Source organism: Chionomys nivalis, chromosome 11, assembly GCF_950005125.1.
Source record: "Chionomys nivalis chromosome 11, mChiNiv1.1, whole genome shotgun sequence".
NCBI classification, from domain to species: Eukaryota; Metazoa; Chordata; class Mammalia; order Rodentia; family Cricetidae; genus Chionomys; species Chionomys nivalis.
In genome coordinates, this window is record NC_080096.1 from 32,145,602 (window position 1) to 32,170,882 (window position 25,281).

Here is a 25,281-nt window from a genome sequence, read left to right on the forward strand (position 1 = left end):
TTTCTGGGCCTTTCTGGCTGCCTGTCTAGCTTCAGGCTCAGCGAGAGACCCTGTTTCAAGGGCATTCGGTGGTCTCTTATAGAATAGGCTACCTGACATCATCCCGTGGCTTTCACATATGCGCATGCGGGCACACGTGCCCATATGTTCACATATACGTACACTACACATACACAGAAAGACGAGGAAGTGAGGTTAGGATACCGTGAGAGTGGTACGCTGCTGCACTTCACGCCAAAGCTGCATCTCCAGTACTGTAAGGATGGTGTTCCCCGGGGATGCTGGGGCCTGGGACCACAGACAGGGCCATTCCCAGCACTAGTAGTATGCTCGCATAGGCGGAAGTGGGCAAGGGAAATGAAACCCAAACCCCTGGAGAGTTGGTGCTTTGTTCCCAGTGAATGGAGGGCTATTGAAGTTACCTGGGCAGGGAATAACAAGTCTGAGGTAAAAGGAAGCTCCTGTATTAGTAATGGGGTCTAGAAAAGTCACCAGGCAGAAAGGGAGCCCACACTTACCTTTTGACTCCCAAGGAATCCATACCTCAGAGCCACTAGCCACCCCTGGTCTAGCTTCAGAGACCCTGACCACATAGGCACAGGTTAAGATAGTCTTAAATCAAAAGAAGTCTTTGAATCACTTATATTCTCCAAGTTCTGGTATATGTATATTTGATGCCATGTTTGTGTGAGACAGCATATGCATGGGAGAGACATTGTTAGAACTCCATATGTGTGTGAGACGCTGCACATGCTGCATGCATGTGCGTGCATGTGTGCTTGAGAGTAGAAAGCTAGTTCAGAGGGAGTCCGGTCATCTCTGCAGCATTATGCCTAGAAGGCCTCAGAATGGCTGGGTGAGTCTCCAGTCCCTTGAGTCTTGGTCACTGTGCTTGTGATCCCCACCCTCCATTTGCCTGCTTTCCTCCCATTTGTCTTCCCCAGCCCCATCCGCCCCTCCCCAGAAGGTGACATGTGTGAGCACGGGCTCCACCACGGTCCGGGTAAGTTGGGTTCCACCGCCAGCTGACAGCCGCAACGGCATTATCACCCAATACTCCGTGGCCTATGAGGCAGTGGACGGCGAGGACCGTAAGCGGCATGTGGTGGATGGCATCAGCCGTGAGCATTCCAGCTGGGACCTGTTGGGCCTGGAGAAGTGGACGGAGTACCGGGTGTGGGTGCGGGCACACACGGATGTGGGCCCCGGCCCTGAGAGCAGCCCGGTGCTGGTGCGCACCGACGAGGACGGTAGGCTGCATTGCATAGCGTTGTCATGAGGAGGGGTGGGAAGGGAGGCACGCTGCCTGGGGCTGCCTACCAAGCACCCCAGGACCTTCCTCCTCAGGACCTGACAGACTCATTTCCTAAACTTAGTCTTAATGGTCTAAACTCTGGGGAGATGTAGTTGGTGGGGTAGCCCATGTCTAGGTTCTGGCTTCTGGGCCATCTCCAAGATAGCCTTAAAAACTTTAAAGGGCTATGGCAGGAGAAGCAGCCCCACCCAATATGAGAGTCAGGCTTGGGAAGAGGAGGGCAGAAGACTTAGTAGAGCCTGCTGACTTTGGCTAAATATTGAAGAAATTTGTGACAGATAGTGGGAGCCTGGGTAGTTGAAGGCTCGGTACCTCACCTGAAGGCTCGGTACCTCACCTCTGGCTGTTCCGCACATCTAAATAAGTAGCCCTGCTAGAGGGATTGACGGGGATGATGCAGTGCAGGCAAAGGGTTGCTCATCAGGTCAGCCAGCCAAAGAAACATTGGTGACTTTCCCAGGGGAGTGAGTGGGTGCAGAGTCACAGCCTAAAGTTAACTATGCATACCCTGAGCAAGGCTCAGTTCCCCGTGTCTGACTTCCCTCTCTACCTGGCCTCCAGTGCCCAGCGGGCCACCACGGAAGGTGGAGGTTGAACCTCTGAACTCCACTGCTGTGCATGTCTCCTGGAAGCTGCCTGTCCCCAACAAGCAGCACGGACAGATTCGTGGCTACCAGGTCACCTATGTGCGGCTAGAGAATGGTGAACCCCGAGGCCAACCCATCATCCAGGATGTCATGCTGGCCGAGGCCCAGGTATGTCACTAATGGTACTGGGTGGGTTGGGTGAGCATTGACCAGTGTGTCACATTCACTCCTCAGAGCCCAGACTTGTTCCTTCTCCTGCCTGCCCTCGAAGGTGTTTATGCAATTTATGGTCGTATTGGAACTGCCTTGGGTACGGAGATTAGGAAGTGAGGCCCAGATTCCAGGGACACTTCTTCTTTGTGTTAAGATTGCTCAAGTTGTGCCAATCTAGGCCCTGCTACCCCCTCCACCCTGGTTTTAGCCACCAGTGCTCAAAGGGCAGTCTCCAAAGACCCCACCCACCCAGGCTCCCTTGCACACTGTTCTGCCCCAGCCTGTGGTTTGCAGGAAGCTTTGAGCTGTGCCGTTGTCCCCAGCAGTGCTGTTCTGAGTATCCCTGTACCAGAGGCAGACAGGGACTTCAAGAGTTCTCTGTCCTCTTTGGCCTCAAGCCAGTTCTGAGGCAAAGCTGTGCAAATAATCACCTGAGTGATTGACCCCTGATGTTTATCTCGAGGCCTGTGCCTGCCAGCCAGCCCTTTCCTGTTGGAAGCTTCTGTCTTCCTGGGGGATTCCACCCCCGAGCTTACAGTGAGGTCCCTCGAGTATTCTGACCCCTGACTTGCTATTCCATCTAGGAACATGAAGCACTATGAGATTATACATCTGCATGACCAAAATGAGCCAGCAAGTGGATGGCGGGTCTTGGCTAGGAGGCCAAGTCTCTACCCTAGGCAAGGACTAATAAAGAATCAGAAAGCCTGCCATGTTTGCCCTCAGGCTCACCCTATCCAGAACCAGGTCCTGAGGATTCTTGCACCAGCACTAAGTCCTATCAGGAAGAACTTAGATTCCCTTTCCACCCAGTGTCAACCCCAGATTCTGCAAGCTATGCTGAGGAGTGGGCTCCCACAAAGACAAACAGCCTTTGTGCCTTTGGCTGGGCTCCACCCTCAGAGCCAAAATTCTTCTTTGCCTAGAGGGTGACTTCTTTCTTCTCCTAACCTGCCTATACTGAGGGACCCAGGGGTGGGGGCAGTGGGTGTGTTCACCAGCCTGCATTCCTGGGGCAGGTTGAGGGATCCTCACAAAGTCTCAGTAGACACACCCACCCAGAAACATCCAGAGAATGACTTGCTCTGGCCCCTCCCATCCTAGGAGTCTGGCGCTGCAGCTGCAGCCTCTGGGGTTCCAGGAAAGTCATATGCTTTTGTATGCTGGTCCCTGGCACTTTGAAGGGGGTTGGGCAATAAAATCAGGGACATTGCCCCCGTATTTGTGTCCTTTATGTATAATATACCCAACCAGACTCCAGGGACGTCCTGGAAGACAAGACCTGCCCTTACAGCCTTGTGTGCCCCCCCCCCCCAGACTGGATTGCCCTTCTTTGGGCCAGTGGGAGACCAGATGGAGCACTTATCCAACATGGCCCCAGGGCCTAGCTGTCCCCTGTGTGACTCTTGTCAAGGACATCCTAGCCTGCCTTTCTCCACCTAATAGAGCCATCTGTGCAGCCCAGGGCCCCAGTAGGATCAGAAGGAAACATGTGATGGGTATCCCCACTTTCAGTGTACAGCCCAGCCTGCCTCCCCTGTGCTCCCGCTATATGAGACTTGCCCCTCTCCACTTCCTTTTGTCCCTTCTTGTGGCTCTCCCCCTTCTCTTTCTTTCCTTCCCTTCCCTCCCTCCTCCAGCCTCTTTCTTGTCCTACCCACCCCTCTCCATTCTGTCCCACCCCTCTGTCTTTTCCCATCTCACTGCCTGCCATGTGTTAACTCCACACCAGGGCCTGGCTTGGAAAGCCCAGGTCCGTCTCAAGTAAGGAAACCTAAATCTATGTAGTCCCGGCCCATTCTGCAAAATAAACACGATCTTTAGGGGAATCTATATAGCCTTTCCCATATTTTGCCTTAAAGACTTTGTGACAGAGCTTGCCAGTTGCCAGCATAGCAGGTGCTCAGGCCAGTGGACAGAGGCCAGGCCAGCTACCTGAGAGTGGTCAGTCCACTTACATACTCGCCTAGAATACCTAGGCACACTGACGCTAGAATTTACCACTACCATGAAACTAGTCTCCCTGCATTGACCTCAGGCACCTGTAGAATGGAATTCAGGGGTGTGAGGTCTCCCTGTGGCTATGGGGTAAGGTCCTGGCTCTGAGCTGGGTACCCAGCAGCCCTTATAATCTTGCTGGCAATCCTGACTCTTGGCTCACTCTAGCCATAATTCCAGCACTATGATCCGGGACACTCCTCAGAGTGTCACCTTAGCTCAGGTGACTCTAATTTATTGTTTCAGCTGAGGTATTGAGAGTGGAGGAAATAAATAAGTCTGGAGAGCCACAGCAAGATGGGCATAGATAGAGGAGTCTGGGCACAACAGGGGATGGAGTCACCCCTTAGTGTCTTCCTTCTGTCTGAGCTGTCAAGCCTCTCTCCTTATCTGACATCGTCCGTGTCACCCTGCCCTGGTTAGGCCTGGTACACACAGTTGGTGCTCAGTGATGCAGGGCCCTGTGTCTGGCTGGGGAACGGTCCTGGGCTGTCATCTCAGTGGACACTTCAGAACTGTCTGTCAGTCCTCCTTGAGCCAGGTCCTCTCCAAGTCAAAATCCTTCACCGTCTTGTCTCCCTTTCTTTCCCTCTCCCGTGGGTCAGTGGAGACCAGAGGAGTCCGAGGACTATGTAAGTAAGAGGTGTGCAAGCACGGGCAAGACTGGGTCAGGCTGGGCTCACGGGACACTCCCCCTCTCCCAGCCTGTGTCGCCAAGATCCACAGGGCACCAGCCACATCCAGAGAAAATTGGCATGTAGATATGAGCACCAGGCTGAGCAGTGATTGGCGTTTCCTCTAATCCGTACTCCTCGCCTGTCGAGCAGCAATTTGAGGCCAATGTTCACAATCGACCAGGACCTGGCCCCTGCTCTGGCCAGACAGGGATGGAGTTAAATCCAATCCCGATCATTAGGCCTTATTGATCCCTGAAGTGAAAAATCACCTGCTCAGGCCCAGGCTGGGAGAAACGCCGGGGAGCCCAAGCCCTGGAAGACCCTCCAGCTTGGGCAGTCAGGGCCCTGCAAAGGTTTGTTGGCGTCTGCAGTTGGCTCCACCTGAGGCTTAGAGCTGGAGGGATACCAGGGCTGGTGCTGACAGCCCTATTCCTACTCCACGGTGGTACCCTCCCTCCCTTCTTCCTACTCTTCTTTGTGGTGTGGCTTGGTCTTCAGTGGTGTTTCTCCCCATGTCCGGAAATGATGCCTTTGCTGGATGGGGTGTGGGTAGGATCCGCCAAGGCAGAAGGAAATGGAGCGGCTGACTTGTTGGGTATCAGTGGAATCAGGGGAATGTGTTCCCGGGTATGGGGAGTTTCTGTTCTACCTTTCTCCATCTGTTATGTGCTCTCAGTGGGGATTGGATAGCACAGTCACTGAATTAGATGGGATCCCTCTACCTTACAGTGTTGTGCCTTGGTCCTCTCTTGTTCCCTGCGAGTGCACTCTCTCATTCTCTCTTTCTCCTTTCCTCTTTGTGTTTGTATTAGTGTCTGTAAGTGGCCTTGCACCTGCTACTTCAGGAGGGACTGTTATCTGTAGTGTGCATGTGCGTGCCAAGAGGCGTACAAGGTGCTGGGTGTGTGCAAGGCTGTCGGGACCTCATGAGGTGTCACTCACAGCACAATGGAGTGAAAGAAACAGTGTGGCTTTGTTCTTCTCTGAAAGGAAGAATGAGCTGTCTGCCCCAGGCATGGGGCGTCTGGGGTGGGTAGCAGGCTCCTAGTCCACATCCCACCTGGCTGTCCCGCCTCCAGTGGAGAAAGGATTTATACACAGTTCCACCTCCCAAGGCCTTGGTCCTGTGTACCTGGGGGCACCCTTGGCTACAGTCTTCAGGTGACTGATAGTCTAGCCTCTTCTCACAGGGTGTGATGGGACCTGCCCTCCCCCCTTCTCCTTCAGGAAACCACCATCAGTGGCCTCACCCCAGAGACCACCTACTCCATTACTGTTGCTGCCTACACCACCAAGGGGGATGGTGCCCGAAGCAAGCCCAAAGTGGTTACTACAGCAGGGGCAGGTGAGTTGGGGGTCAGGGACAAAGCTGGGTGGGCAGCAGAGGGAGGGCAGCACCAGAGCCCAGTGCGTGCTGTTCAGTCCCAGGCCGGCCCACCATGATGGTCAGCACCACGGCCATGCATACCGCGCTACTGCAGTGGCACCCACCCAAGGAGCTGCCCGGAGAGCTGCTGGGCTACCGTCTACAATACCGTCGGGCTGACGAGGCACGGCCCAACACCATAGATTTTGGCAAGGATGACCAGCATTTTACAGTCACCGGTCTGCACAAAGGGGCTACCTACATCTTCCGGCTTGCTGCCAAGAACCGGGCCGGCCCAGGTGAAGAGTTTGAGAAAGAGATCACAACCCCAGAGGATGTTCCCAGTGGCTTTCCTCAAAACCTTCGAGTGACAGGACTGACCACATCGACTACGGAACTGTCCTGGGACCCACCTGTGCTGGCAGAGAGGAATGGGCGCATCACCAACTATACTGTGGTCTACCGTGACATCAACAGCCAGCATGAACTGCAGAATGTCACTGACGATATACACCTTACACTGTTTGGCCTCAAACCAGACACCACTTACGACATCAAGGTCCGTGCACACACCAGCAAAGGCGCCGGCCCGCTCAGCCCCAGCATCCAGTCCCGGACCATGCCCATGGAGCAAGGTGTGTGCTGTGGTCATGACAATGCCCGCCCAAGTGTGACTGCTCCTAGGGACCTGTGCTGTTCTTGACCCACTGACCTCTCGCCACTGATCCACCAGCTTCTGCTGTGTGACACTTCAGTCTCTCATGATTGCTAACCTCTAATGAACAGTCACCACATTCTTGGGTGTGTGACCCTGACCTCTGCTGCCCTTGACCTACTCACCTATGCTGCGTGACCTTCCAGTCTCTTGTGATCTTGAGCCTCTGATCTCTTTTCGCTGTGCCACCATTCTAGGCTGTGCAGCTCACTGTACTTTGGTTTGTAGCACTAATCTTTTGGGGCCTAACCTACTGACATCCAGAGACCGTGCTCTGCTATGTGGCCACATGCTTCTCATGGCCACAGCCCACTGACCCCTGGCTGCTCTGATCTGGTTCCAAGCTCAGGTTTTCACCCATGCTCCTTTGGAGATCTGGCCACAAGTGCTGTGGCACCCCCGAGCCAGTCCGGTGCTCACTGTGGAAGAACCGGGGTTAGGCGTTGGACTGTGTGCTGTGAAGCTGACTCGGGGTGCTGGGTTGTCATCCTTAGTCTCCTGCTCTCTCCCCGGGCTCCCCTACTCCTCTGTGATCTAGCCATTGTCACAGTCTCTGGCCCATTCACCCAACCCCACTAGCCACAGGGCTGACTCCCTCCTCATGCCTCCACAGTGTTTGCCAAGAATTTCCGTGTGGCGGCTGCAATGAAGACATCTGTGCTGCTCAGTTGGGAGGTCCCCGACTCTTATAAGTCCGCTGTACCGTTCAAGGTGGGTAAGGACCGCTGCTGACCTAGACTAGGACACCCCCATCTGTTCTGCACTGCCATAGGATCCTTATGTAGTCACGGTGCCCTATAGACCTGTGGTGGGGTCATCACCCAGAGGCACTAGCTGCTCCTTCTCTTCCCCCACAGATCCTGTACAATGGGCAGAGTGTGGAGGTGGATGGGCACTCAATGAAGAAGCTGATTGCAGACTTGCAGCCCAACACAGAATACTCGTTTGTGCTGATGAACCGTGGCAGTAGTGCGGGGGGCCTGCAGCACCTGGTGTCCATCCGCACCGCGCCAGACCTCCTGCCACACAAGCCGCTGCCTGCCTCTGCCTTCATAGAGGATGGCCGCTTCTCCCTCTCCATGCCTCAAGTCCAGGACCCCTCACTAGTCAGGTGTGCAGAAGAGGCCAGAGGCTGGTGTGGAGCAGGATCGTAGCTGCTGGCGACAAAGGTTCTGATTGTTGTTCTGTTCTCACAGGTGGTTCTACATTGTGGTCGTGCCCATTGACCGTGTGGGCGGGAACTTGCTGGCACCAAGATGGAACACACCAGAGGAGCTGGAGCTGGATGAGGTGCCTAGGGAAGAATCAGCACTGAGGGCAACCCCATGTGGTTGGCAGTGGCTGTCTGCCACTCCCTCTCTAGGGAGAGGGACTCTGAGGGAACCCCCCCCCCCCCCCGCCCCGGAGTAGTTTTTGAGAACTCCAGGAGGGCTTATAGGGACTTCCCCAGAGGTATTTGGTAAGGATCCCATGGTATAGGAATCAGTGGAGACACTTCTGTAGCTCTAAGCGTATCCTGAGCCCTGTGAACCTCAGAAAGGCCTGTGGTGTAGAGCGGCCCATGTGGAAACTGCATCTCTGGTTAGGATGAGGTTATTCATGAGGCCCTTCCTCATAGGCTACCAGGAGTAGCAGTACCTGCAGGGGTCCCTTAGGAGGAGAGAACCTCTATATCCCATGGGCCCAGGGTCAGCATGCTGCTCCCGGCCCTTTTGTGACTCTCTGCTCTGCTCTTCCAGCTTCTGGAGGCCATTGAGCAGGGTGGAGAGGAACAGCGGAGGCGCCGGCGCCAAGCAGAGCGGCTAAAGCCATATGTAGCAGCTCAAGTGGATGAGCTCCCCGACACCTTCACCCTGGGGGACAAGAAGAGCTATCGGGGCTTCTACAACCGGCCCCTGTCTCCGGACCTGAGTTACCAGTGCTTTGTGCTCGCCTCCCTCAAGGAACCCATGGACCAGGTTGGCCTGAGCTGGCATGGCTCTCAGAACCCCAAGACCCCAGGCTTAAACTAACACTAGGCCAGTCTCTGATCTTAGGAGAGCCCAGGTCTTCATTCTCCCTGAGACGCCAACATCCTAGGACCAGGACAGGCCTGAGGACCAAGTATCTTAGTGTACTAGTATATAACCTAGTATCCCATGACACGCGGCCTCAGGACCTAGAAGACCAGACCTAACTTGGCTTCAGTGGCGCAGTCCTGCTGGCCTGCTCCAAGTCAGTCTTACAGGTTTAGAGCGTGGGTCAGCCCAATGTCTCCTGATCTCAGTGTCCTTTCTGGGTTTGATGGGTGAGGGGGCGGGGGTTCGTGCTGCGCTCACAGTCTGTGCTGTCGCTTCACTGAACCACAGAAGCGCTATGCCTCCAGCCCCTACTCGGATGAGATTGCGGTCCAGGTGGTACCAGCCCAGCAGCAGGAGGAGCCCGAGATGCTGTGGGTGACAGGCCCTGTCCTGGCGGTCATTCTCATCATACTCATTGTCATCGCTATCCTCCTGTTCAAGAGGTGAGTGCTGGGCCTGGCTCCAGGGGGACAGCCTGCTGCTTGCCTCCCAGGTACTCTGGTGTAGTATAAATCGGCCATCTCAGCATGGCCCCTGGGCAAGCCAGGAGCGACAGAAACAGAGGTTCTGTGTATGTGCACTTCTGAGCCGCCCACCTTTATGAGGAAGGGCCGAGGTGAACTGTGTATGTCCCTAGGCATGTCTGTCCATCTGTTTCTGTGCATGTGAACATGTCTGTCTCCTTACAGTAGCCACTGGTTCCTGGTCTCCTGCCGTGAGCACTTTCCTTCTGCTAATTCCTGGGTGGTTCCCTGGCCACCTCTCCTGCTTAGGTCCACAGAGGTCCAAACTCAGTCATAGATTCAGTTCCCCATGAGTATTTACATAGCAGCTGTTGATTAAAGAGCCATTATACCCATAGCTATCTCTTAACACGCTCTCAGGTAGCTGTAGCACCTGTCCCTGGAGGTCTACTGTCCTCCCAGCTCCCACGCTGCTTCCAGGTATTTGACTTGGCTATTCCAAAAGTAGTCATGGCTTCCATAGAACTCACTGTATAGATTAGGCTTCAAACTCACAGAGATCCACTTGCCTCTCTCTCTCGGCACTGAAGGCATGTGCCACCACTGCCTGGCTGGCTAATGTAAGCCTTTGGATGAACTGGACCTGTGGTTTAGGCCTGGGATCCCAGCTACTCTGGGGACTGAGGTAGAAGGATTCAGGGCTAATCTGGGTAATTTAGCTAGATCTTATCTCAAAAAACAGAACTTTTGTGTGTGTTTTTGAAGGTCTGGAGCTGTAGCTCATTGTGGAGTGCCTGCCTTCACATGCACAAAGCCACAAAATCTTTTTTTTTTAAAGCCTAACCTTTGAGCCTGACAGTTGAAGTGCCTGGTTAATTGTATCTTTAGCATTGCCCTTGACATCATTACAGTAAACAAATGTGGTTCCTTGGCCCCTGGGCTCCTGCTCTGCAGCAGCCCCGCCCCCACTGCCCTGTCCCTCCTCATCGGGCAGCTGTCCCCTCATCCTTCACGCTCACTAGTCTCTGGTGTTTTAGGGACTTCTGGCTCCTGGTCCCAACTTCTATAGCCCTTCATCTTCACCAAAATGCCCCACTGGATATGTGCTGGGCCCCCAGCAGCCGGCACATGGCTGGTTCTTGAACATGTGCTGTTCCATGTGTGACGTCACCACATGACAGTGCCCACTTCCTGGGCCCCGTCATTACCCTGCCCTTGTGTCTGGACCCCACGCTCTTTCCTGACACATTCACTCCTTCCTCCCACAGTGGACAGGCTCGTAGGTGGCGTTCAGGAGTATTCTCCCCACCCACATATCCTCCCTGTCCCCACCTGGGTTCTGATGCCCATACTTAGAGGTGAACTCCCTCCTGAGGGTGTCATACAGGCACCACGTCAGGGTACCACGTTCCCCTTGTCATGTGAGAGCTGAGTGCTCAGCAGAAACAATGACCATTCCTTTCTTCTGTCCTTGCCTGTCTCTTGGGACCTAGTAAACAAGAAAGGTAGGAGTCGTTGTTCCTTCTCTCCTTACACGCCTCCCCCTCTACTATCCCTGTGCACATCTTGGGCCTGCAGGGAGGGGTGGACTTCTGACTGGTACCCTTTCACCTGTGGCTTTAATCAGCAAGCTGGCTGGCCAGCACAGTAGGATCCCTGGCTCGGGATGAGTCCTCACTGGCGTGAGGGACAGGCTCTGTCACGTTCCTGTTAGTCCAACTCTGTGGCTTCCACAGAAGATGCTCCTCCCTGGGGTATATGCACGCTGCAGCCCTCACTGCTTCCCTGAGTCCACAGAGCTCTCCAGAACCCTCCCTAGGCTCCCATTTCTCCAACCTAATTCCTACAAGAGATCGTCTCTCTATGCTCTGCCAAGCAGCAGGGAAAGGTGTCCTGATGCGCGCAGGCGCAGGCGTGTTTCAAGTTCTCCCCAGACACTCCTGTGCAGGGACTGCAGCCAGTCCCTGGGTAGTCTGTCTCTGACCCTCTCATTTTAGATGGACAAGTTGAGGCCAGTGAGAGAGAACTCTGTCTGGCTAGGGCAACGCCTTTCCTGCCCTTCCCCTGCTGCTCTGGGCATTCACCGTGATAGCCTGAGAGCCAGGCAGCTGGGACCCAGTACCTTGTTATGTTTGTGTATTTTATGTGTCGTTGCATGTTTTTTCCTGGTGGCTTCTGCTGCCTCAGCTGTGGTAGTGTTAAGGATAGCGGCCGCTGGCCAGTGGTGACCTGCCTCAGGTCCAGAGGAGCCACCAGCCTCTGTGACCTTCCTTGCTGCACTGCTCTCTGCTCACACCTGCTGTCTCCCTGCCCTACCCCTTCCCACCCTGTGTTTTCTCATTGACAGTGCTCTGCCCCTGGCTCATGCCCAGAGATCCCAGGATAAGGCGGGGTGGTAAGAAGACAGCTGTGGCCATGGGGGCTGCCTGTGCTGCAGGTTTTCACTAGCCTACCCTTGCTTTTTTAGGAAGAGGACACACTCCCCATCGTCAAAGGATGAGCAATCAATTGGGCTGAAGGACTCTCTATTGGCCCACTCTTCCGACCCTGTGGAGATGCGAAGGCTCAACTACCAGACCCCAGGTAGGGCTGATCCCTTGGCCTCTTGCCCTCCAGCCCTGTCCGTTCCCCCCCACACACCCCCTACCCCCGTTCTCTTTGGATTAATATGACTGAGGCTTCCATATTCAATGGGTGGACAGCCTCTCTGGGGCGAGCAGACTTCTTGACAACCAAGGTCACTTGTGTCTCCAGTCTCTGAAGGTGAACTCTAAAGAGCCTTTGGAGCCCACATCTCTGGCCCAAGTGGCCAGTCTGTGTATCTACTCTCTGGCTCTACACAGACATACACACACGCATGCTGCACGCAGACACACACAAGTTAGAAGTGAGAAGCTGGGCTGGGCATGGTGGTGCACGCCTTTAATCCCAGCACTCGAGAGGCAGAGGCAGGCCAGTCTCTGAGTTCGAGGCCAGCCTGGTCTACAAAGTGAGTTCCAGAACAACCAAAGATACACAGAGAAACCCTGTCTTGAGGTGTGTGTGTGGGGGGGGGTGTATGAGAGGCTGTAGCAGAAATCATGGCAGATGAAGGGCTCACACCTGACCCTTATACACACACACACACACACGTTAGAAGTGAGAAGCTGTAACAGAAAGCAGATGAAAGGTTGTTTGGGGTTGGCTGTTCGCTGTGGTGGCCCAGCTCCAGACTGAGTGCCTGCCTCTTCACCCCGTGGCTCTCTGTTCCATTCTTCTGGAATATCGCTCCTCCCGTCAAGATGTATCTGTAGTTGTAGCTCCAGGATCTGTCTCATCCATCACCATCCTTATAGGATTGTGCAGTAGATTGTCACCGGATGCCTGTGAACACACAACAGTGGAACAAACGAGTGAACTGGTGTGTACACACAGTGTTTGTGTGTGCGAGAGCTAGTTAGCACTACACATCAAATCACCCCTAAACTCAGAGGCTTAAGACAGCGGTAATTATATATCCTCTCTCACAGCTTTTATGAGTCAGGAATTCAGACAGGGCCCGGCAGGATCAGCGCCTATTCCAGAATGTCCAGGCCCTCAGCCGGAAGACTTGAAAGCTGGGACCTAGAATCATTTAAAGTTGAGTTTGCAGATTATGGTCTGGAGCCAGACATGGCCACCACCTGCTTTTGTGAATAAAGTTTTCCCAGAACACCACTAGCCCTGTTCATTTCTGGGAACGTCTACACTATAGAGGTCTCTTTTTGAGACAAGGTTTTTCTCTGTAGCTTTGGAGCCTGTCCTAGAACTCACTCCATAGACCAGGCTGGCCTCGAACTCACAAAGATCCGCCTGCCTCTACCTCCTGAGTGCTGGAATTAAAGGTGTGTGCCACCACCTCCAGACTACAGGGGTCAATTTATAGATAGAAGGTAGAAGATCCTGGGTGTTGGAAAGCCTAAAGTACTTACTTCCTGCCCTTGGTAGTTAATGTTTGCCAGCCCATGGGTGGGTTGCTCAGGTGGGTTGTTGATGAGCTAGCCTCTTCGTGTAGCCTGGGCTTCCTCACAGCATGCAGACCTAACAAGCTGTTGTAACCAATGACTGAATCGGTGAGGAATGCAAGCACCAGTGTGGCTGGAGAGCGCAGGAGCCTGCTCCTGGAGGGGCTCTCAGCGGAAGCAGTGTGTGTCCATCTAGTTACCCTGAGCATCTCTGAAGCCTTGGAGTAGTATACCAAGGTAACAGAGACTGAGCAGCTCAGACTTCATTCTGAGGGACCCAGGAGTCTCTGAAGGTCTTCAGCGGGGGAGCAGCAAGGCTGCTGTAGAAAACCTCCGGCTGGTTCTGTGGAGAATGGGCTGACGAGGAAGAAATGGAGCAGAGCCCTTAAGCAGTAGGCGAGTGACAGTGGGGACAGAGGCCCAAGCTGAAGGTGGCCGAGGCACAAGGGTTTCAGCTGAGCCCACACAGAGATGCAGATGGCTGTGTGGCTGCTGCCACAGGAGGATGTCCAAGTGTCAGTCTGGGCCTTCGTGCTGACCTCAGCACTGGGGCCGCCAGTGTGAGCAACGGTCACAGCCCAGAATGGACACACTCCCCGGGTGAGCAGAAAGGGAAAAGGCAACCCATGGATGCAGGATGGTGTAGTTGTAGGAGAGTATATGCAGAGGTTCCAGGCAGGAAGATGCCCTGGCTCGACTGCTACTGTAGTGCATGCTGAGAGGGGCGGGCCAGTAGCTTTGTTGGGGGGATCTTAGGTTGTACGACCCAGTCACCCGCATTTCCCGCAGAATACCCAGCAGAAGTTTCTCCATGGGTTGTAGAGCAGCAGCCATGGCGTTCAGAGCCCATTTGGGTGTCCGTGTGTGAAGGATGCCATGGGTCCATGAGAAGAGGGGTGTGAGAGTAAAGAGGGTTTGTCATTTCCAGAATGGAGGCTGTCTCAAAATAGCCAGGGTCAGGTTTTGAGGGGCTCAGGGCTGAGTTGGACTGAGTATCTGGTCATAGAGCCTCAAGAGGCCCCGCAGGTTGGACCTATGATGTTTGGAAGCACTCACCCCTGGAGGTGAGACATCTGTGTCACTGGAAGTCAAGGGAGCTTAGAGGGGGACCCACCCCGTATTTCCTGGCCTCTGACTGCCCCACCTGTGTCCCTTCCTCTTGCCCTTCACCTCCAGCCCCTGCAGAACCAGGTGACCAGCAAAGGGTTACTGTGCTCTGCTCCCTCCCCACTATGATCTTGGTTTGTTTTCTCTGCAGGTTCCAGTGCCCCCAGTTGCCCGAATATCTCAAGTTAGTTTTCAAAGTTCCCATGTTTGGGAACACATTGGCTTCAGTGTCTGTCTCCACTCTCCCGCTCTCTCTCCCCTCCTCTCCCTTCCTCCCTCCCTGTCTTTCTCCTTTCCTCTGTTTCCTCTTCCCCCTTCTCCCCTGTCTCACTTATCTCCCTCCCCTGCCCACCTTGCTTTCTCTCGCCCCTTCTCTCCACCCTGTCTCCCTGTCCCTGCCACCTCTGGTCTCTCTCTCTCTCTCTCTCTCTCTCTCTCTCTCTCTCTCTGACACATTCTGGTATCCCTGCATCCTGTCCCCTTGCCTCTCTCTGGCTTCACATCTTCCTCCTGGTCCCTGCTGCTCTCCCTTTTCTGTGTCACTCTGCCATTGCCTTTGTACTCCATGACCGTTCCGTCTGCACACTTGGTGCCTGGGATGACAGGGTCACCAGATCTCCCAGGGTGACTGGCATGGATGAGGAGTGGGGGGGTCTGTCTAAGACAGGTGCAGTGAGAGCCCAGCCCCACCCTGTCTATTGCTGCCACTTCCCTGAGCTTTCAGTCCAGTCTTTGGAGAGACTTGCCAGGCAGAGAGGGCCCTGTTGTCCCTGTGCAGCACCAGATCACCTGGACATGCTTCCTTCCATGCTCACAGTACACACACTTGCCCTCTGGCTTCTCCAGCCACTGTGTGTTCTGCCATCCGTGTCGCCGCATGTGCTGATGTCTCTCCATGCCACCAGTGCCAAGTACTCCATGACCACACGTGTTCACAGTACATGCCTTGGGCTGTCTCTGCCACCCTGTTCAGAACTCACTGACTCCACCTGTGTGTGTGCTCCACCTCCCCCAGGTATGAGAGACCACCCGCCCATTCCAATCACTGACCTGGCGGACAATATTGAGCGCCTCAAAGCCAACGATGGGCTCAAGTTCTCCCAGGAGTATGAGGTGAGACAACGCCCCCCCCCCACCTCCCCCGTGTGGCCTCAGTCTTTCTGTCAGTTTTGTCTTGTTCTGGGGTCCCAACTAGGACTAGGAAGAATGTAGACTTTCCTGGAATAGCCAGGGAGGTCAACAGCAAAGTTCAACTGGGGAACTTGCCTCCTTAGGTGTTAGGCCCAGCCCACAGGCTCACTACAGCCCTCTGGTGGTCACCTCTGGAAATGCTTCAGAAGGCTCTGCTAGCTGCCTACTCAAATGTCTCCATTTCAGCAGAAACAGACACTGATCTTAGAAACAATGGCCACAATATCCGGTCTCTAACAAGAATAGGTCAGCACTGACCAGTCACTGGGCATCAGCATCTTATTTGGTCCCTCCTGGCCTGGTGAAATGGTCATGTACACAACAAGAAACAGGACTCAGACAGGGGAGTGAGATACCCAGAGTCAAACAGCTGAGGACTAGTGGAGCCAAGATTCCAACTTGGGCCTGCCCAGTATCTGGCCTCGTGACCGTACTGTCCACACCGCAGGCTCAGATGAGTCTTAGTGAGCTCCCCATGGTGACCATTGCCAGTAAAGGATTGGAAGTCTGTCCTCATCCTCGCTACTAAGCTGCCAACCCGCCTGTGATTGTGTGTGCGCTCAGAAATGCACAGCTTCTGGGTGGGAGTCAGGAAGCCCTCCGAGTGTTTGCCTCACTCTGGCCATGACTTCTCTTTGCTAGGAGCTCAGATTTCAGGGTCAGTGGGCTTCCTGCCACCCCCGGCTCTTTGTCAGGGATAACTGAGTGTCCCCGGGCATCCAGGCAGGAGCCTTACAGGAAAGGTAGTGATGAGGAGAGGCCCACTCTTGGTGAAGCATGGTGGAGATGTCTCTCTTCTGTGTCTGTCACTCTTTCTCCAGCTCTTGGCATAGGTCTCAGAAGATGATGAATGGAGACATGATGGGTGGGTTGGTTCAGCTGGACCCAGGAGTTTGCTCTTTGAGTCAGATGTCTACTCTGAGTTATGTTTCAGGTACATACCTCTGGGTACGGGAATTGCCCTTCTGAAGGCCATGGGCCAAGTAGATCCCGAGGGCAACAGGCCAGGCTTCCAAAGAAGAACTAGAGCCTGGCAGGTAGATGGATGAGTGTGTCTCTTTCATCGTAGCAGCTACGTCTTCCCTGTAGAGTGCCCACTGACTCTGACCTGCTGCAGCTGCACTGCAGTAATAGCATGTCAGCCAGGCATTCTGCATTCAGCTTGGCTGCTGGCCAAGAAGGCCTTCCTTGATTTTCACCAGTATTCATCCTTCTCCTATCCTGCACCTACCCATCCTTCTAGTAAAGCTCTGCCCATTTCAGGTCCCAGGGCCCCTGCTCACATCATTCCTCTCATCTGAGCTTTCTCTAAAGAACCATCTTTGTCCTAGAAGCCTTCCCTGACTGCCCAAGTCTACCGTGGACTCTCCTATAACTCTCTTTCTCGGTCTGTTAGTCATTTGTCTTCTAACTGTGTGCCCATCGCTGTGCTGGATGCTGGGCATATAGAGACAAATGCCTTGGGGCATAGTTACTGAGAGACACAGGCAGACAGGCAATCAATGCTGAGCGTGTGGTTCTGACAATACACGTGACGGCAGGCGTGTCCTGGGGTGAGGGCTCACAGAAGTGGAGAGCCAGTCTCCTCGGAGAATAATGAGGCTGAGACCAAAATGGAGGAGACTTTGTGCTATGGGTATCGGTTCTGTCCATCTGCAAAATAAGGATAATAACCAAACCTGCCTTGAGAAAAGAGATGTGCAAATGCACATGGCTGCTTCGAACAGTGCTGGACACACCCTGCGCCCCCAGAGATGTAGCTGTAAGCATCTTTGTGCTCTGAGCCAGTCAAGAGCATGAGGGGGCTTTTAAGCAGGAAATTGATACTCAGGTCTGCGTTGTTGTTTTTTTTTTTTTGAAAGACTATTCTTGCTGAAGGGCAGAGTGAATTGGAGTGGAGCAAGAGAGGAGGCGTGGAGGTGCCAGGCAGAGCTACGTCTCTAGCTGAGAAAGGTGGCCACAGGTCGAGGACAGCAGAGGGAGGGAGGATGGGGATGTGGTGAGCTATGGGGGGCGGCTTGGAGAATTTCTGAGGTGGACTTCAGATGCTGACCAGGCTTCCTGCGTCAGTGGGTGATGCAGCTGTCCACCAGAAGGGAATCACATGGCAGAGCCTGCTTTGAAGGGAAACGGATGAGTTGCCCCTTGAGAGAACTGAGGCTGAAGTGAGACTTGTGCATGGAAATGTCTGGGGAGGCTGCTGAGTAGTGGACAGAACTGGCATCTAAACCTAAAAGCCTGTGAATGGGGTGGGAAGGGGGCTGATGGGAGTGGCCCAGTCTGGGAAGCACTTACCAAGGTCCTGAATTCAAGCCCCAGAACCCATATAAACATGGCAGGTATGAATGTGTAAAATATGCACGTGTAATCCCTGTGTGGGGAAGGAGAGACACAGCATCCATGGTACTTCCTGGCTAGCCTGACTGGCCTGGTTGGTGAGCTGTAGGCCACTGAGAGGTCTTAGCTCAAGGAAGGTGGAGGGTGTCACTGAGGTTGTCCTCCAGTCCACCACACAGGTGCAGACATATGCATGTACACATGTGCATTTAGAGAGAGAGAGAGAGAGAGAGAGAGAGAGAGAGAGAGAAAGAAAGAAAGAAATCTTGTGAATAGCTTTAGATGTAACTAATGTGGTAGAGCGCTTGCCAGCATTTGCAAAGCCCACATAAATGGGGCCGCACACATGCTGCAGACCTTGTACTCAGAACACGGAAGCGGGAAGGCGAGAAGTTCAGGGTCATCCTTAGCTATATAGCTAATTCTAGACTAGCCAGGTGTACATGAGACCCTGTCCAAAAAAAGGGAGTCAGGTGGTGGCGGTGTACGCCTTTAATCCCAGCACTTGGGAGGCAGAGTCAGGCAAATCTCTGTGAGTTTGAGGCCAGCCTGGTCTACAAGAGCTAGTTCCAGAACAGGCTCCAAAGCTACAAAAAAAAAAAAAAAAAACCTGTCTGAAAAAACCAAAAAAGAAAAAAGCACTTTGTGAACAGTGAGGGTGAACCAGGAAAGGATGGAGAGTGAGGGCTCGGTAGGAGCTGTGGAGGAGCCTAGGGCCTGCCTGCCTGCGGGACTGTACTATTCTGTACTGTAAATTACAGTAAAACAAAACATTTGACGAAAGCAAGTATTGGAGAAAGAAAGCTACTTTAGGCGCTATAGAAACAGCACAGCAAGGGAAAGATGAAAGAATATTTAAAAGTAAAAATAAGCAAAGATTAAACCTTGTACCTTTTGCAAAATGAGTTAACTAGAAAACATCTAAGATCTTAAGCTTGATACCCTGAAACCAAATGAGCTACCTAAGAGCAGTATAAAGAACTAACCCGTCTATGTAGCAAAATCGTGGACAAGGGGACAGGTGAAATAGGAAAAGCCAGAGACGTGGCAGAGCTGGGCAACACGTTGCATTGATCTGGAACCGTGGGCAATTTCCAGGGTGTTCTAGGTGGCCGCAGTGGCTTTCACCGCCTATGCCCATATTTCACTACTTGGGTGCAGGGGCCTGTTCCACGCCCTACCCTATCCTCAACTGCTCTATCTGACAAAGGAATCTGGTATAGAAGTCCTCAGTTTGCCACTTTCTGGACTTGGGATGTGTCCGCTCTGTGGCTGGGGACTGGAGGGGGACCATAGGTAGGCCTCCGTTGACTTGACCCTCACTCTGCCTGTGTCTTCCATTTCTGGCAGTCCATTGACCCTGGACAGCAGTTCACATGGGAGAATTCCAACTCGGAGGTGAACAAGCCCAAGAACCGCTATGCAAATGTCATCGCCTATGACCATTCTCGAGTCCTCCTCACGTCCATCGATGGTGAGCCCGGGGCAGATTGCTCTCTTTCCCCTCTTGCTCTGCTCTCCAGAGCACACTGAGGTTAATGCTCTTTCGCATCCCTTTCCATCTGTAGGTGTCCCTGGGAGTGATTACATCAATGCCAACTACATCGATGGTTACCGGAAGCAGAATGCCTACATCGCCACACAGGGCCCACTGCCCGAGACCATGGGCGATTTCTGGCGGATGGTGTGGGAACAGCGAACAGCCACTGTGGTCATGATGACCAGGCTAGAGGAGAAATCCCGGGTGAGGGGGTGGATGGGAAATGACTCAGTGGTGCTGGGTGCCACCTTCTCTGAGGTTTTTCAAGGGATTCCCCAAGGGCTATGGTTTTCCTGAAGTATCATCTCATTCCCTAGGTACCGGGGAGCTGCTGCAATCTAATGTAGCATGTTCCCCAGGTGTTTACGAGTTCCCGGGATGTTTGTATGTCATTTCCTGGAATGCTGATGTGTTCCCCAGTTTCTGGGGTGTTCATGTGTTCCCCAGATGCCCGAGTGTTCCTGGGGCATTCACACATCTAAGTAAATTAGTGGAAGGAGCTTCTGATGTCTGCTTTTGCACTGCGAAGCATTGACTGGAACATAAAATTTACAGAGCTTGAAAATGGGGCATAAACGTTATGGGTAAATTTGGCAGAAAATGTGCCTGGTGCTATCTGGTGTTGAATAAATAATTTTCAATTATGGTCCTTCAGCCAGTGAGGGAAGGGGTGGTGGCTCAGTGTGGTATGGTTTGGTGAGGAGGGAGAAGCTGAGAGCTCAGGCTGGGGCTCGCTGTAGTCAGGTAAACTGGGCTTCTCACTCTGCTTCTGCCTGTTTAAGCCTTCGGGCAGCCTGTAACACTGTCGCCTGTACCCTGCTCCCTGTCCCGCCTGTCTCCCTCCAGGTGAAGTGTGATCAGTATTGGCCAGCCCGCGGCACTGAGACCTATGGCCTCATTCAGGTGACCTTGGTGGACACTGTGGAGTTGGCCACATACACCATGCGCACCTTCGCACTCCATAAGGTATGGCTGAACCACGCTAGCACTCGTCTGTTACTGGGATTGTAGAGACAGAGTGTGACCTACTGGTCAGGGCCTGGGGGACTGAGGGGTTGTCTCAGCCTGTGTTATGTGACTGTCTGGTGTGGCTTCTGAATTATCACATGAGGGTGGTGGATCTGGCCCCTTCCCTGGCTGGGTCTGTGACAGGCACACCCCAGGCTTCCTCACCTCTGTTGACTCTTTCCCCAGAGCGGCTCCAGTGAGAAGCGTGAGCTGCGTCAGTTCCAGTTCATGGCTTGGCCAGACCATGGGGTTCCTGAGTACCCGACTCCCATCTTGGCCTTCCTGAGACGGGTCAAGGCCTGCAACCCACTGGATGCAGGACCCATGGTGGTACACTGCAGGTGAGAGCGAATAGAGCCGCCAGAGGGGTGGGGTGGAGTGGGAAAAGGAGACCACCGCCCCAAGCTGTGCCCTTGTCCTCAGTGCTGGTGTGGGCCGCACGGGCTGCTTTATTGTCATCGATGCGATGCTGGAGCGGATGAAGCATGAGAAGACAGTTGACATCTATGGCCACGTGACGTGCATGCGCTCACAAAGGAACTACATGGTGCAGACAGAGGACCAGTATGTGTTCATTCATGAGGCACTGCTGGAGGCCGCCATGTGCGGACACACCGAGGTGCCTGCTCGCAACCTTTATGCCCACATCCAGAAGCTAGGCCAAGTGCCTCCCGGGGAGAGTGTGACTGCCATGGAGCTTGAGTTCAAGGTGGGACTCAGTGGGCCTGCTCGACTCCAGGGTCCTGGACTGGGTCATGGGAAGGACTGGGTCTTGGAAGGCCTCTTTGCAGAGAACCAAGCCTGATAAACCTCTTTCTCTTCACAGTTACTGGCCAACTCCAAGGCCCACACATCTCGCTTCATTAGTGCCAACCTGCCCTGCAACAAGTTCAAAAACCGCCTGGTGAATATCATGCCCTATGAGCTGACCCGAGTGTGTCTGCAACCCATCCGTGGTGTGGAAGGCTCGGACTACATCAATGCCAGCTTTCTAGATGGCTACAGGTCGGAATGCTTCTCCCTGCCCCACGGTACCTTTTGGTACCTTGGTCTGCTCCTAGTTGGGGGAGTAGGAGCTAGCCCGAAAGATGAGAGTGAGCTGGGTACTGAAGCGAGGGCTTCCTAGAGGAAGGCTGCTCTGTGAGCAGGGTCCTAAGGATCTAGGCAGTGTCGGGATAGATGGGGGCAGCAGCACCTCCAGCATGTCAAGTCTTCTGTCACCCAGACAGCAGAAGGCCTACATAGCTACGCAGGGGCCTCTGGCAGAGAGCACCGAGGACTTCTGGCGCATGCTCTGGGAGCACAATTCCACCATCATCGTCATGCTGACCAAACTTCGGGAGATGGGCAGGGTGAGCCCACCCCTTCCCCCAGGGCCCCTCTCATTCCAGGGAGGACACCAGGCACCATTGGGAAGGGTGCTCCTTTTGTGAAGCTCCGCTCTGTACCCCAGCTTCCCATCGGCATAGCCTTGTGCTCTTTTACCAACACCCATCCTGTCCCAAAGTCCTCTGGAACGTGGCACCCCCTTCCCACGTAACCATGGGGTCCCCGGTGTTCTGTCCACAGGAGAAGTGTCACCAGTACTGGCCCGCAGAACGCTCTGCTCGCTATCAGTACTTCGTTGTTGATCCGATGGCGGAATACAACATGCCCCAGTATATCCTTCGGGAATTCAAGGTCACAGATGCCCGGGTGAGCGTTGGTCAAAGAATATGCATACAAGCCTGAACCTCACACTTCCTGAGCATGTGAGGGTTTGGGTCGGCCCCCAAGCCCCTTGAGCTCAAACTGCAGGAATACAAGCTGTGCATGTTACCTCTTAGAATCCTTGTGAGTGCGTCCCTGTGTTATTATACTCCTGGTCTAGAGGACCTAGTGCCTGAAGTACAAACCTTAACTCTGGCTCCTGACCATCTCTCCCAGGATGGGCAGTCAAGGACAATCCGACAGTTCCAGTTTACAGACTGGCCAGAGCAAGGAGTGCCCAAAACGGGGGAAGGCTTCATTGACTTCATCGGGCAGGTGCACAAGACAAAGGAGCAATTTGGGCAGGATGGGCCCATCACAGTGCACTGCAGGTGGGGTGGGGCTATCCCCACATAGGGCTGGGGTAGAGGGTGCTTCTGAAGGCCTGGGAAGCCCCCACCTGAGGTGACAGAACTCCTGACACAGCCATTCTCTGAGCAGTGCTGGTGTGGGCCGTACCGGGGTGTTTATCACTCTGAGCATCGCCCTGGAACGCATGCGGTATGAGGGTGTGGTTGACATGTTCCAGACCGTGAAGACCCTCCGCACACAGCGCCCTGCAATGGTGCAGACAGAGGTAAGCAGACCAGTGTGCGGGACCCAAGTGTCTCCCCCTAACAGCCCTCCAGCTGTCAGCTGTACCTGCAGCTGGCCCACGTGTGTTCGTTCATGCTATAGCCACGTGGCATTGCTTGTCCTGCCTAACTTGCCGGGGAGAGGAGAGCGAGCTGTGTTCATTCAGTAGCTCTGTCCTGAGCTCTGGTGTCATGCTGCCTTCTTCTGGGTCGGGGTTGAACACAGTGGTCTGTGTAAGATGCTAAAATCTGGGGACAAACAAATGTGGTTGGAATAGCAGAGGGGAATACAGGCCTGGGAGAGGGAAAGCGGGGAGATGGGCCTGCAGAGGCTTTTCCCCTCTTCCATCGGGAGAGTACTTGGGCAGCTGTCTGTGTTCTATGACCACTGACAGCAGCTTGAATGCCTTCCCTCATCCATACTAACCAGCCAACCCTTTTTCCTCTCAGGACCAATACCAGTTGTGCTACCGTGCGGCCCTGGAATACCTCGGCAGCTTTGACCACTATGCAACGTAACTACTGCTCCCCTCTCCTCCGCTGCTCCCCTGAGGGGCTCCGGGGGGAGACCCAGCTCCTCTGAGCCATACCGACCATCGTCCAGCCCTCCTGCACGGATGCTGTTGCCGGCAGAGCACAGCCCACTGGGATCACAGCATTTCGGGAACATTGCCACACCAGTCAGAGAGCCCAGAACACCTGGGCGAGTAGGCGGACTGGCAGCCTGGCTCTGGGCCCTTGTCCACCAGGCCCAAGTGGAGCCCCGCTTCAAGCTCTCTGTTCAGCTCCGCATTTCTCATGCTTCTCATGGGGTGGGGAAGGGGGCGAAGCCTCCACTTTTTATACCTTAGGCGGGGTAGACTGAGGGATCCTAGCCTCTTCCCTCCGACTTTCCTTTTGCGAATCTTTCACTGCAGATCGGGCTGCTGTGGGAGTTGGGGCCTGTTTTGTTTTCCTCTTTGAGTTCATGTTGGATCCTTTCTTGTACAACTTACGCTGAAGGACAGCACATGCCTTCCTTGTGCAGAGCGAGGGCCCTTGCCTGAGCCCGGCAGCTGTGGCCCAGGAGGCAGCACCACGCCTGCTGTTCTCCAGCCTTTCAGAGATCCTATTCCAGTCAAATGCAGGGAAACACATTTTCTTTTTTTGTTTTGTTTTGTTTTAGGTTTTGTTTTTCCTTGAGAGCCTTTTTTTAGGCCCTACAGACAGTGGTGGGCGGGGAGGCGATAGGAAACCCATCCCCAGTGTGCATTTAACATTCATAGCCCACAACCACAGACGTGTCTGGGGGAGCCTGGCAAGGCCTTCCTCATCACCATCGTGTTTGCAAAGGTTCAAAAAAACAAAAATTAAAAAAAAAAAAAACACAGAAATAAATGTTTTTAAAAAAAAAAAAGAAAAGAAAAAAAGATTCATCCCCTGGCCTCTGCTTCACATCCTGAAGTGGGAGGCAACTCAATGTGCCTGGGGCTCGCCATGGGCCCACAGCGTCTCGCTATCATCCCCAGCATTGCAGTGTGGCAGGTGTTTGTAGGCTGTGGGTTCTGGCCACCTCAATACAGAATGGCACAGGTGAGGGCTTGTGCCACGCCCCACACACCTCAGGGCCAAGCGGGGGGTGTGGCTGGCCCTTCAGGTCTAGGCCAGTGGGCCTGGTAGCACACGTCTGTCCTCAGCCGAGGCCAGATGATTCCGCTCCTGGTTTGCAGCTGTCTTCAGATTCCCCCAAGACTTGCTCTTCTTCAATCCAAGTTGCCCTCGTAAACCAATGTGGCAAGACTACTGGACTTGTATCCATGGTACTATACTCAGTCTTATCTCAGCTTGCTGAGGGGCAGGGAGAGGGCCTCTTCCTCTGGGCAGCACTATCTAGATAGGTAATGGGGGCGGGGAAGGGTGCATAGCTGTTTTTTAGCCTAGGGACTTGATGCCGACGTCCCCAGATCTAGCGAGGCTAATTGGAGATCAACAATCCAGGGTTGGTGGTGTTGGAGAAACATTCATTTCTACCTTGTGGATGCTAGTGCTGTAGAGTTCACCGTTGTACACAGTCTGTTTTCTACTTGTTGAGAAAAACTACAGCGTCATTGCATACTTCTTGATGGTAATAAATTTGAATAATCCGATTTCTTACACACCGGGCCTCTGCCTCAGCTCCTTCTGATCTAGAGTGTGGTGTCTGACTTGGTGGCTTGGGTGGGTTCTGTAGGATCCTTTCTAAGAGGACATGGCCAACCTGAGTGCTTGTGACAGGCTTCTGCCATGACTGCGTGAATGGAAGACAGAGCCACCGAGGGCTAGGCCTCTAGGCCTGAGCTGCTAAGAGCGCCCAGTGCTGTGAATTGCCAAATGGAGGGTGTAACGCCCCACCCCTCAACACCACCTTCATCTTCTCC

General features: G+C 53.8%; 1 protein-coding gene across 10 annotated transcripts in view; it reads left to right on the forward strand.

Annotated features, from left to right (window-relative positions):
- Window positions 1-25,013, forward strand: part of Ptprf (protein tyrosine phosphatase receptor type F) — an 83,203-nt gene extending 58,190 nt beyond the window's left edge. For 2 of the 10 annotated variants that reach the window (XM_057784847.1, XM_057784848.1), the window contains 24 exons: window positions 945-1,250; window positions 1,877-2,070; window positions 4,719-4,745; window positions 6,018-6,135; window positions 6,213-6,791; window positions 7,485-7,582; window positions 7,729-7,982; window positions 8,068-8,161; window positions 8,611-8,829; window positions 9,220-9,374; window positions 11,863-11,978; window positions 14,637-14,669; window positions 15,501-15,598; window positions 19,364-19,487; window positions 19,582-19,757; window positions 20,400-20,519; window positions 20,748-20,902; window positions 20,985-21,270; window positions 21,388-21,566; window positions 21,787-21,913; window positions 22,131-22,256; window positions 22,488-22,642; window positions 22,752-22,887; window positions 23,336-25,013. In XM_057784847.1, coding sequence (XP_057640830.1) covers window positions 945-1,250; window positions 1,877-2,070; window positions 4,719-4,745; window positions 6,018-6,135; window positions 6,213-6,791; window positions 7,485-7,582; window positions 7,729-7,982; window positions 8,068-8,161; window positions 8,611-8,829; window positions 9,220-9,374; window positions 11,863-11,978; window positions 14,637-14,669; window positions 15,501-15,598; window positions 19,364-19,487; window positions 19,582-19,757; window positions 20,400-20,519; window positions 20,748-20,902; window positions 20,985-21,270; window positions 21,388-21,566; window positions 21,787-21,913; window positions 22,131-22,256; window positions 22,488-22,642; window positions 22,752-22,887; window positions 23,336-23,404 — 3,944 coding nt within the window. In that variant the 3' untranslated portion in view covers window positions 23,405-25,013. The remainder of the gene's footprint in view (window positions 1-944; window positions 1,251-1,876; window positions 2,071-4,718; window positions 4,746-6,017; window positions 6,136-6,212; window positions 6,792-7,484; window positions 7,583-7,728; window positions 7,983-8,067; window positions 8,162-8,610; window positions 8,830-9,219; window positions 9,375-11,862; window positions 11,979-14,636; window positions 14,670-15,500; window positions 15,599-19,363; window positions 19,488-19,581; window positions 19,758-20,399; window positions 20,520-20,747; window positions 20,903-20,984; window positions 21,271-21,387; window positions 21,567-21,786; window positions 21,914-22,130; window positions 22,257-22,487; window positions 22,643-22,751; window positions 22,888-23,335) is intronic. The other 8 variants (XM_057784850.1, XM_057784854.1, XM_057784849.1 and 5 more) reach the window with 8 other exon arrangements.
- Window positions 25,014-25,281: the final 268 nt, after the last annotated feature.